This window comes from Manacus candei, unplaced genomic scaffold (assembly GCF_025592945.1).
Source record: "Manacus candei isolate 608988 ecotype Guabito, Panama unplaced genomic scaffold, ASM2559294v1 h1tg000067l, whole genome shotgun sequence".
NCBI classification, from domain to species: Eukaryota; Metazoa; Chordata; class Aves; order Passeriformes; family Pipridae; genus Manacus; species Manacus candei.
In genome coordinates, this window is record NW_026138115.1 from 3,786,331 (window position 1) to 3,798,827 (window position 12,497).

The 12,497-nt window shown below is 39.7% G+C and overlaps 1 protein-coding gene across 3 annotated transcripts in view; it reads left to right on the forward strand.

The window, feature by feature from the left end:
* Window positions 1–12,497, forward strand: part of CCDC88C (coiled-coil domain containing 88C) — a 103,166-nt gene that overhangs the window by 76,999 nt on the left and 13,670 nt on the right. For all 3 annotated transcript variants that reach the window (XM_051806579.1, XM_051806580.1, XM_051806582.1), the window contains exons 16-22: window positions 2,100–2,227; window positions 3,110–3,251; window positions 3,859–4,047; window positions 4,418–4,579; window positions 5,696–5,973; window positions 10,665–10,808; window positions 12,219–12,405. In XM_051806579.1, the coding sequence (XP_051662539.1) occupies window positions 2,100–2,227; window positions 3,110–3,251; window positions 3,859–4,047; window positions 4,418–4,579; window positions 5,696–5,973; window positions 10,665–10,808; window positions 12,219–12,405 (1,230 nt within the window). The remainder of the gene's footprint in view (window positions 1–2,099; window positions 2,228–3,109; window positions 3,252–3,858; window positions 4,048–4,417; window positions 4,580–5,695; window positions 5,974–10,664; window positions 10,809–12,218; window positions 12,406–12,497) is intronic.

Genomic DNA, 12,497 nt, shown 5'->3' on the forward strand with positions numbered 1-12,497 from the left:
TTGCCTTGGGGAATGGAACGTGCCAAAAACTGCAATGTACTGCTTTATGCCCACAACACAGTCTCAAAATGACATCTTTTTTCATGCAGAATAAGGTTTTAACACAGCTCCCATGTAGTGTGTGTAAACCAAAGACTTTGGTACTTTCTCTAACCCTGTGACCACAAAATTGTTTGCTAACATGAGAGCTTCAGTAGGGGAGATTGAATCTCAAGCCTAGAAGTTAGAGCACTTGTTGAGGACCCATTGACATCCCTGTTCTGAGACAGACAAGAACCATCCCAGATGGCCAACCTAACCCTTTCAGTAACAGCTGCACCAGGTTTCTGCTTTACAGCTCCTTACAGTGTTTTTCCCCAGAAGCTTCCCTGCTGAGTGAGAGTGTGCCAAGTAGCAGGCTCTGTTCCCTTACCAAGCATTAGGACATTGGCAGTCTAATGATGTGTGTACTAGAACCTGACACTCATTATATGAGCAGATTCAGGTTATTGCAACTTGCTCTCATTGCCTGTCCCAGCTGCTGATGTCCTGCCAAAAACAGGTTTTCCGTGAAAGAACATTAAAAGGAAAAAGGATTGTGCTGCAGTAGCTCAGTGAAATAAGTAAATTTAGCAAGACTAATGCAGTAAGCAATTACTTATTTGAAGGTTTAGTTTTATTTTAGTTTTTGAAGCATTAGTTTAATTTTGAGAAGAATAAATAAAGTCTTATCAGAAACATTTGAAACAGTCCCAAGATATGTTTATATCCAACTTTCCTTAAAAATAAAGCAAATAGTAGCATTTCTGAGAAGGCTTCTTTTTAATCTTTCCCTTCTCAGGGTTTTGCAAATTTCCAGTGGTGTAGACCCATCTTCTTTTCCTTATTTACTTTCTATAGATTCTGCAGAAGGAGTTCATGGATATTGAAAGGACCTATTTACAGACCATTGGACTGGCACTGACCTAAAACCATACCTTTTTTTCCTTGCCATGTGAATGAATGCATGGCTAAATTTGTGCTATCAGAGGACTATTGAATACCTACAGTTTAACCAAATATTTTTAAAGATTTTATTCTTTCTTCTATTTGATATTCAGGATAATCTTTTTTTTCTTTACTTGCAGTGCTTCAGTAACTTTGTTGTTCTTTCTTTCTGCATTGTTTAAGAAAACTTTAAGCAAAAAACATGAACAATGTAGATCTCTATGGTACATTTGTATTTCAGAGAATTTTGAATGGTAGGGATCTTAGCACTTAGCCATGCCCCAAAAATAATTTGTTCCTTACAGAAATGCAGGCTGGTATTATGTCTTCTCAGACCATTTCCACACAGACTACTCACTGGCATAACAGTAAATCACTGTCCCAATATACCTTCTGCTACAACTCCATCAACTCTCCCCCTTGTATGACTTCCTTGTCAGATTCTGCTTAAGTTTCTTCCCAAAGAAACCCAAATGGAACCAGACTGCACCAGTAGATACCAGAATAAGTGACCAGTCTCTCTAGTCTCCAGAGCTGTCCTGTTTCTTGGACTACAATGTAAATATGCTTTTTAAATTTTGGGCAGTAATTCACCATATCTCAGAAACTCAGTGTGCTATTCACTATTGACCCTGTTACCAAGTCCCTTGAAAATACCATCTTAGCTGTATTATCTCAGGAAACTTTCATCCTGAAGTCCTGTCACTCCTCTGTGTATATGCCAGTGCTGACAGGGCTTTTTGTCTTAGCTTAGAGGTGGGAACTCCCTCTGCTGGTGTCCCCTGCCCTGCACACATCTCTCTGTGGCACAAAGATGGGATGTCTCCTGGCCCACACACATTCCTTCTTTTGGCAGGGGGGCATGATGCCAGTGTTGGCCAAAGTAATTCAGTACAGTGAGTGAGACAAAGGCTGAAAGAAGCATTCTACAGATTTATTTCAAGTAACCTATAAATAAAAGCAATCATTTTAATTCTGCTTTCAGCTGTCACTGATGAAGAATTTTAGCTGACCTGCTTGAAACTAGGATTTTATCCTATGACTTTTTCAGTACTTTAAAAAAAAAAATATATATTGCTGGATAATTATCACCACCCTTTGCATAGCAACTAATCATGTTAGTGCTGTTACAGGATTTGGTCCTGGAGAAGCTGAAGAGTCAACAGTTGTCTAGTGAGCTAGACAAACTGAGCCAGGAACTGGAGAAGATAGGATTGAACAAAGAGCTGCTACTAGAGGATGACAATGGCAATGGTGACACGTAAGGAAGCTGAACTTTCCTAGTCACTTTTGAGCTCAGCCTAACTCAAGCCCTTTGCCTTTCTTTTTTGGTTCTCATCTGTCTTGTTCCAATTGCCTGTAACAATTTTGGATATAAACTGCATTTTTCTGAGGCAAGCTTGGCAGTATACTGTAGGTTTTGCAAATTGTTTTCTTGGGTGGAAGGAAGAAATGTTATTTTCTCTCTCCATGCTAGCAGTGTTACTACAGTTTCACTGTACTCCCCAACAGAGTAGCTATTTTAGCATGTATTTTTTTATAGTCTCTTTACAAGTAAGAACAGTGTCTATTCAACAGTGTCTATCATTAATCCATGTAATTGGTGATCTAGCCACCTGTTAACATAAACATAGATGCTGCCTAAGAAATTCCTGATTGCAAGAAATTCCTTTGCAAGTCCTACAGTGATGAACAAAGAAAACCCCAACACAACCACCCATGTGTATATAGGCTTCTTGGTAAGACCTAATTAGAGAAACATACCCATCTCATAGGAGTCTTTAGACTGTGAATTTTTCTCCTTGTCAGGAATATAAAAAGAGTCATGAGAAGAAATTTCTGTAAAGTAATTAGGGCAAAAAGAGAAAAACTTTTTTTTTCAAGTTATGTAACTCTTTGGTATTTCTATAGAACCATGCTGGTGTTACCTCTTAAAATTGACTGGATTTTCCAAAAGAAACTTCTCCAGCTATAATCTATCAGTAACAATCTGCAGCAGTAGAGGGAATAATTTTCCTGAAGAATAAAGCACATATAATTTAATATGTAGTGAGATTTGGAATGGGTGAAGGTGAAGTCTGCTGTATAGATGGTGGCTCATATCCTCGTGGCAGAATTGGAGAGCTGTTATCGTGTTTTTCAGAAAATACAAGGTTTTGGAGAGCAAAACTGAGTCAGCACTAAAATCAACACTAGCTTTGAAAGAGGAAAAGATTGCAATGCTGGAAGCTCAAGTGAAAGACTCTCTGAACTTGAACCAGCAGTTACAGAATGATCTAAATATGGTAAGAGGTTAACTGACTTTTAATCGTTCGCATTGCAGTTCTGCACATTCACATGTTTGGGGTTGTTTTGAGGAGTTTCTGTGTGGTTTCTTGTTTTGTTTTTAAGAACAGGCTGACTCTGTCTGCCCCTCCCCATACACATGCTTCCCAAGAACCTTTTTTGACTGGACTGCCTTTTCTTGTCCCTTTCTGTATAATGACACCAAATTCATAAAAAATTTGAGACTAGGGACACAGCAGGAGGGGTTTTTTGCATAATCGCTCTTTGCAGATCTGTTTTCCCATGGGGTTTTTTTCATTGCCATGGTCTTGTTTTTCTGCCTTGTTTAGTGGAAACATAGGCTGAGGAAGGCTGCAGTTGAAACATTTCACATAAGAACAACCTATTTGTTAGGTGACAATGACCTTGAGTCAAAGGGCACCTGACTGGAGGCCAAGAGATAGATTTTTCTGCTTCTCTGTTTCTCAGTTTCCCCATCTGTGCAGTGAGTGTTGTTGAAACTTTGAAAGTCTGTACAGTGCAAGAGAGAAGCATCATATCCTTTCCTTATTAATACATAATCCCAGTTCACTCAGTGTTGAAGGTTGTTACTTGTTGGCTTTGTAGATGAAGAAGGACTTTGATGCACTAAAGCAGACTCAACAGGATGGGCAGTATGACCAGAATTCACTGAGATGTTCAGCAGAGGAACTCATTCCCAACCAGCCAATGAATGAGAAATTGGAAATGGGACACGAAGAGGCTACCATAGAGCTGCTGAAACTGAAGGACAGGGCAATTGAACTGGAAAGGAATGTAAGCCTTCTCCTGTTTCCTCTTAGCTCATAGACTTCTCTTGCGATCGGGAATGGATTCCTGGAAACCAAATTTTTGAACTTAAAGGAATCTGGTGGGTTTTCTGGAGCACCTAAGCCTTAAATCCATTGGGAGTCTCCTAGGACTGCGTGGGACTTAAATGCTTCATATGTCTCGTGTTCCTTTGCAGAGATTGATCCCATGTATAACATCTGTCCTACCTTCATTTAATGCTGGGAAGAGTTTGCTTTTGCATGTTTGTTTCAGAATGGTCATCACCAATTGGTTCTTATCTTTGATAGGACTCCAGATGATCAGAACAGCTGTTTCTTTTCTTCCTGTCACCCCTTCAATGCCATCTCTCTTTCAGAACGCAGCCCTGCATACTGAGAAGCAGCTCCTTAAAGAACAGCTAAAGCATTTGGAAACACAGAATGTCTCCTTCAACAATCAAATCCTGACACTACAGAAGCAAAATATCTTCCTTCAGGAGCACAATACTGCCCTACAGACACAGACAGCCAAACTCCAGGTCAGGACAACCTTGCACCTCTGTGCCAGGAGACAGGATCTGATTATAGTAGTGTAGAAGATGACAGCAAATAAGTAAATGTTTGTGTTGGTAGGCTGATGTAAAGATAAGGCCCATAAGGTGGATCTTAGTTTGAGGTCTGAATTTCTTCAAGGTAGGAGGGAAATTGGCTCTGTAGCTAATATCTGGTAGCTGTCTTCAACAAGAAGGTGTATTTAGAGAGAATTTGTTAAAAACAATGCAACAAAATCCAGATGTGTTACTCCAGAGGCTGTACTTCTAAAATAAAAGAACTTTGCTCTTTTTTTTCTGTTAATGCTATGCCTGTGAATGAACTTGGTAGAAATGGAAAGAGGGACACAAGTCAATTCCCAAGAGGCATTATAGCAATGAGTTCCAATCACAGTTTTCATACTTTCAGACAAAATGTCAAAGTTGGCAGTGGCATACCCGTACTCTTAAAAATTACTTGAATTTTGAAAAAATAATCTTAGCTTGGGAAAGAGTCCAGTTTTAATGGACAGCGTTGGATTAGCTCTAATTTTTTTTTTGTGACTTTCACTTTACAAGTTTTTCCTCTTGCATGCTCAGAGTTTTTTTTTTTTTGTTGTTCTCTTTAATTATTTCTCACCTGTATTTGAGTTATATTAGCAACATATAAAAATCAATGCACTACCTGTCTACTGAAACCAGACTTGTTAGGAGTACTGTGCACATACACAGTGGTGTGGTTAATATTTTTGAGTTTGGGTGAACTTAAGTTTTCATTACTTGTACACAAATGTGGGATAACTTTTGACTTTGTACATCATTGTCAAGAAGCAATTGAGTTATGAGTATTCCATCTCATCTTGGTTTTCAGGCTCAAGACCTTCTAGTAAAACAATTTGGAGGTTATTGTGATGATTTTCATACTGCTGATAGCATGGTTTTACATGGTGCATACTACCAATAGTAATACCAAAATGCCAAATTGTCGATAGATGTCTTAAGTCTACAAGGCAATGGATGCATTCTTGACTAACTCTGTATGGATACAAGGTTCTACAAAATGTTTGTTGTATGTACCAATAGATGTGAATAAGTAATACTTTCTTTTTATTTGAGAAACTTTAGGTAGAAAATTCAACTCTCAGCTCCCAGAGTGCTTCACTGATGGCCCAGAATGCTTTACTCCAAAATCAGCAGACAGCCAAGGAGAATGAGAATGAAAATCTGCTAAAACAGAAGGAGCAGCTGAAAGCAGAGTATGAGTCATTGCTTCAAGACCATGAACACCTTGCTTCACTGCATGAACGGCAGTCTGCAGAGTATGAAATGCTAATCAACCAGCACAGCTGCCTGAAAACATTACACAAAAACCTGGATCTGGAGCACAAAGGTCTGGGTGAGAGGTACGCTCACTGCTCAGGGGTATAAGTGTAGCCAGAATGTGCCCATGTTACAATTTTAGCCTTAAATGTTGGTCTGCAATTTCAAACAGAAATTACTAAATTGTTCCTCTGAAAAAGTGTCTACTCATTCTTGCTGTCATTAGGACATTGCAAAGCTCTAGACTGTGGATTTTAGACTTCTAAAGGTGGCAGACCAGAGGTGACTGGTGATATTTAGTAACCATGGGCTTAGGTATTGGGAATTCTTTGTCAGAAGTAGCCTAAATGCCTTTACTGCATTTAAGGATTTGTGTTATAATATCATGAAGCTCTAAAAGGATTTCCCCAGTTCTACTGTGCGTGGTATCTCTTCTCATCATGAAGTCTGCAAGCCACATAGGTAGTTGCCCATGTGTGAGTAGCATATATCTTGAGAAATTTAAATCATTGAAGTTTGTGTGTGGCATCAATGTCATGTCAAAGGAGGCTCTCTGATGGAAGCCACATTGTCCCAGCTATGAGATAGTGATATATTACCTATTTTCTCCTAGTTCTCGCAATCTAAAGCTTTTGCTTCACGCCCTTCAATTGAATTAGGAAATCAGCAATCTGTTTATTGTTTAGACTCTAGTCACTGTCATTTTCCGACAACTGTGTATGGATTGAACAATATACATAATGTACTACAACATAAATGCCACTCTGCCCACCTCTCAAAACTTTTCTTATACATTTCAGCGACTTTCCTCAAAACACTTTTATTTAGGTTTAATTTCCATGCAAGATCATGAGTTGGGTTCAGACCAACTCAGTGGTGATCCTTTATGGTGGACTGGAAAACTGGCACTAAACTTTTCTTTCCCGAAGACTAAGGAACTGGCAAATACAATGTGTAGTAGATTTTTATAAAATACAGAAATAAACTGATTGTGATTAAAATATCCACTGGGGCTATGTGGCAGGACAGCTGCTTGGCTGTCGACTAAATGAGCTGTAAGTGATTTCACAGACACTGTTTCTGCTTACCAAGTCTCTCTCAGACTGATTAATGGTTCTTGTTAATTCAGGCTTTGCTTGAGATTATCACACTGCTGCAGTGTGTTAAGGCAGTGTTCTTTCTTTGCTTGATGAGTACCAAATATTAAACAACTCTAGCTTAAGGAAAAAGTATTTTTCAAAAAATAGGTTGTCTGTAGCAATAAGTGCTCCAATCGCCAGTGTAATGAATAATTTGAACTTCTGTTTCTGAGATACGACTGCCAGTGAGAGATGTTGCAAGGGAGCAGATGGTGGCCTTCTCTACACTCAAAGCGGGTTGAGTTTGGCAGTTTTAAGAGTGCAGTGTCCTCCTCAGCAGATCAGTCTCAAAAGATACTTATCAAGGTGATTTGTCCAAGGACAACCTGTGTATCCATTTGACTGTCAGGAAACAGCCACTTTTTTGAGTGTGTATTTTGTTTTCCCTCCATCATATGCTGTGCAGTTCAGCTGGCTGAGGGAGCAGAAGGGAGAAACAGCTATAAGAAAACTGTTTTCTTATGCTACTCTAAGGCATTTAACTGCTAAAATGGAATATCTCACTTTCAACTTCAGCTGTAATGCACCACCTGCTAAATTTTCCCCAGAGCAGCTCAGTGCAACCAAGAAGTTTGCTTGTGTGGTGTTCAAGAGAAGGGTTTTGCTTGTCACAAGTCCAAGGTAATTGTTTTTTCTCAGTTGGTGACAGCACTGTAATCATACTTCTGGTGCTTAAGGCATAATTACACTTCTGCACAAACCTATGACTGCAGCTCATCTAGAAAAATCCACAACTTTAGGTAGCGTGTGGACACCTAGCCCTGTGTACAGCCAAGGTCCCCAAGGTTCATGCAGTTCACTCTGGTGCATTCTAACCACAGAATATTTTCTGCACCTGAGCAAACTTCATCAAATCTCTCTTGGTTCTATCTGCACAGTATTAACACTGAAATGTGGATTTAATAATGGGTTCTGTGTGACTGCAGTGAAATGACCTGTCATAGCCCAGCAAGCCACAGACGTGTGGGTTTGACTTAGCAATAAAAGGACAGTTAGTATGCTGTGGTCTTTCACCATTAATAGCAGTTTTTTAGCTTTGCGGTGTTTGGCTGACACAGAAAGGCTGGCCTCTCCTGTTGCATTTTAAAATTGCTTTACATACTGCACGTTACTAAGGGAAGGTAATAACTTCCAGATTGATTAACAGATCCTTGAGCATTTCTTTGTAGCTTACTCTGGAGAAGTCTAATCCTGCAGAGACACTGGAAAAACAAACGCTGCTGTGGAGGGTTGCATATTGCACGGAGTTGTATTATTATGTTACCAGTGCTTTTTTCTGGGTTCCTATTGTCACATGCTTTTTATCATAGCTGAGCATTTTTTGAGTTCTCACAGTCACAAATACCTGCCCTCAGTATTCCTCTTAAAAAAGCGGCAGAAAGAGTGAAAGCCAAAAGGAGTAAAAAGGAATATGATTGTTCAATCCTAGGAATGAATTGTGTCAGAGCCAAAATGGATCCCATATGCATGTTTTTTTTAAACCCTTCTGTCCAAGAGCCTGAAGCTTAAAAATGAACATGAGTATTGAGTAGTCTACAGGATGGGTAAGCTTGTCCCTGGTGGTAGAGCTTGTCAGGTGGCACAGATTGAGCTCAAATGGTGGACTCTGTGCTAAATCTGGAGTACAAGAAAACTTTGCCTGATGACTTCATTAGAGCTCTGGTGATGCAGAATCATGTGCATTTTTGCAGACAGTCTCCTCTTTCTTGCCTTTCATCTAACAACTAGGAGAGCAGCTGTGGTCTACCTCAGGCTCAGTGTGGCAGCCTGTGGTGCTGGGCCAGGCTGGTAAAACTGGACTGGTATGCTGCTTCCCTATAAATGACCTTCCTTAAAAAATAGAGGGCTTGGATAAAAATGAATGGAGTAACCCTATCATACAGAAATGGCAAAAGAATTTACAACACAGTTTCTGCAGAGGCAGCCATGGTAATCTCTGCCAAAGGACTGACTGCAGAGTTTGTCTTAGACTCTGGATTGGCATGCATTCTGTCTAAAATCCCTCTTGGAGCTGGATGTGAAACCTTCCTCTGCTTTCAGGTTCTTCCATTTGTTGTACGGACATTGAATTTGAAATGTCCCAGAGCTGAATGGAGGAAGAAAACAAATAAATAAGGTTAATTAAAGTCTACTGCTGTTAATAGGAATGAATAGCATAAAGCAGCTTTTGTCTGGGAGACAGGTACTTTTCTGTGTGGCCCTTCAATGGACTGGAATTTGGGACAGGCTGTAATTTGACCCTGGGATGAAGGGAATGGTAGCCTGAAAGAAAAACAAGTTGGCAGGAGTCAGTGTATTTGGTGCTGTCTGCTGATTTTGGTTTTGTTGTGGACTTTTCATGACTGCAGAGTAACTGTGCTCTGCATTCATCCCTGCTGGCATGAAAGATGATGATGATGATGCTCGTTCTCTTTAGCTTTTTAAGCAGTGCTGCATCTTCCACCTGTTTTAAATTTCTGTTTTAAATTGCTTAGAAGAATATTTCTCCATTACTGACACAGGTTGTCATGGTTTGTCATTACTGACACAGGTTGTCATCTGATATTTCGGGGCAGTATCCTTTTATCACAGTCACTGAAAAATGTGCTGATGACTTTTGACAGACACTGCACCAGTGTCCCCAGTGGCCTCTGCTGGTGTGTGTGTATGGGCACAGATCCTGATAGAGGCCACCAGAGTTAAAAAATCTGGGAACAGCTTGCTGTTTTGTGAAGTGATCTCAATCCACCTCATTTTTTGCAGCATTTTCTGAATGCGGGTGGTGTGGCACCTCAGGGAGGCTGAGCCTGCCTAATATTTGCCTGTGCCAAATATCAGGGGAGTTATTCCACACCTCTGTTACTTTAGCATTCCAGAGGTCAAAATTAAAGACAGAGTTGATGGCATCAGCCCTCTGTCTCTACCTATCTCCCCACCCTGAGTGGTTATGTGCAAGTTACATAACCCAAATAACAGTGGCAGCCTCGATGCAAACACCAACGTTGCTCTTGGTTTTCTCACTAGTGAACAAGTAGAGCCACTCAAGCAGGTGAGTCAGCCTCTGCTTAAAAGTGTTTTGCTGTCAGCTCACTGATATTCTCCTCATTATCTGCCTGGAGTATGCAGGAGATTAGTACCTATGCAGGATGCTATTACCTGTGCATATAAACTAACATGCATTAGGTTGTTACCTAATAAACTCATTGCCTGCTTTCTTGTTGCTTTTTGTCTGCTGCTTTTTAGTCAGGTTTTTGACACCTGCCCCTGACAATTACTTGTGAATAGGTTTCCAGTTCAGTGCTGCAGTTTCCATGCACCCTGGAGAATCTCACATTTTTTACCAAATGACCAGAATCTGGAATTGAAGCAAGATTCTGTCAATTGTGTTCCAGTTTGCTTAAAAAATGCTGCCTTTTTTGCCCCCCCTTTTTTTTTTCTGAAGCCCTCTCTTTTGACTTGTATACTAAGCCGAATTTTCATGCACAGTGTGGAAATCTTCAGCCTTGGTAGATGTTTAACCATGCACAAGGATGAAATTAAGCAAGCAGGAAAAAAATACTTTCTGATCCTTTGGGTATTACCTATTAAAAATCTTAACCCAGAGGAAAGAAAATGTTTAAATGAAAGCTGAGGGTATGCTACTCTTCCTTTTGCAGATACAACAGTTTAATGAAACACAAGGCAGAATTGGAAGAGTTGGAATTAGTTTTAAAAACTGAGAGAGAGGTTCTGCAACAAGAGAGAAGATCAAATGCAATAACCACTGGGGAAAATCAGAAGCTGAGGGAGGAACTGGACAGGTATGGTTCCTTCTCTAAATTCTATACCATTAAAAAGTCAATTATGCAGACAATGGTTGTTTTGCCGTGTTGACTGTTACTCCAGAATACCTTCATTAATGTGTCTTCCTTTTTGTCAATTTCTGTCTTATTAATTTAATAATTTTAACTCATTTAAGATTTGTCAGCTTCATGAACACTGTCATCAACTACTGTTAGTTGGTGCTTCAGACGTGGTCTGATCCTGGGACCTTTGTTCTTACAAAATAAGCTTCCAAGTGTGGCTCAGTTCACAGGTGTTTTCTGCAATTGGCTGTTTCTAAGCACCTTTAGGCAGAACTGCAAATGTCCAACCACCCCAATAGTGTCTAGAATTCTGTGAAATTGTTCTTACTCTGCTGTTTTTTCCCTTAAGGAGAACTGGTTTGTGGTTTTTACACAATATGATTTTGCTCTTGAAGCTACCATTATTTATTTACTACTGCCCAGAAAAAACTGCCGTTTCTGTTATTAAAAGCAGGCTTAGTAACTCATGATCACTGGGTAGCTGGTAAGTCATGGCAGAACCCCTTTCGAGAGCCAGCATCCAAACTCTACATAATGCAGCAGTAAAACATCCAGGATCCCTATATCCTTGCCACTGTTCATACTGCAAAGGTGTTTTGAGGAACAGTTTAGTACAAGGGGCCAAGACTGTATCAAGTTAAAGCAATGTCAGGTTGAATCATATTTATAAGTCACATGTTAAGTCGAGTTACAGTTGTACAAGTGTACTTCAGAACACTGCAGAGGAGGTTTCCTCAAGTTTACTGTTTCTAACTCAGTTTCTGAGGGACAAAGAAAGATGTTGCAAAATGTTGATTGCAATGCTGGCAGAGAGGCAGGCTTAGCTGATCTCTCAGCAGATACGGAACTTAATCTTTTTTAATTATCTATTTATTTATGTCTTCATCATTTGTAGACATTTTTAGATTTATCAAAAGCTGTAAAAGAATACCACAGTATCATCTTACAATACTACAGTGTTTCACAGTTCAGGACACTTAAATGCTCTTTTTTTATGCATCAGGAGAAAAAAAATAACCTGCGAGTGTTTATTTGTGCCAGACAGAGCTGCCTTTATATATAAATGCTCTTAAATACATTGTGCCTCAGAAACTTGTGGTGTGTTCCTTACATATTGAGGAAATAGAAGTTTTATGTTTCATGTATTTTCCTTTCAGTTCTTTTGTAGAATTGAAGTTTTTTTATAATGCTATCACTACTTTCTAATAAAAATCTATTATATGCTTAGAATAAAAATGTCCTTAGGAGTTATTCTTTGGAACTATATTTGATTTAGTGACAGCTGCAAACTGTGGTGTGGTCTTTGAATGTGAGGTCCTTTCTGTGAAGTGTCCTTCACAAGCCTGCTGGCTTCTTCATGTTTAGGGTGAATTTCTTGCACAGCCAACTGAAGGCAGAGTATGAAGGGCTGCATTCACACACTAAAGAGCTGAAAACTTCCTTGAATAACTCTCAGCTGGAGCTGAATCGTTGGCAAGCTCGTTACGATGAGCTGAAGGAACAGCACCAGTCCATGGATATCTCTCTGACCAAGCTGGATAACCACTGTGAGGTGAGTAGCTGTAGGTATGCAACTGCTACTGCATTCCTATTAGAGAGCTGACAGTCATTGTGTGATGTTTTTGACATGCTATATATGGAAGG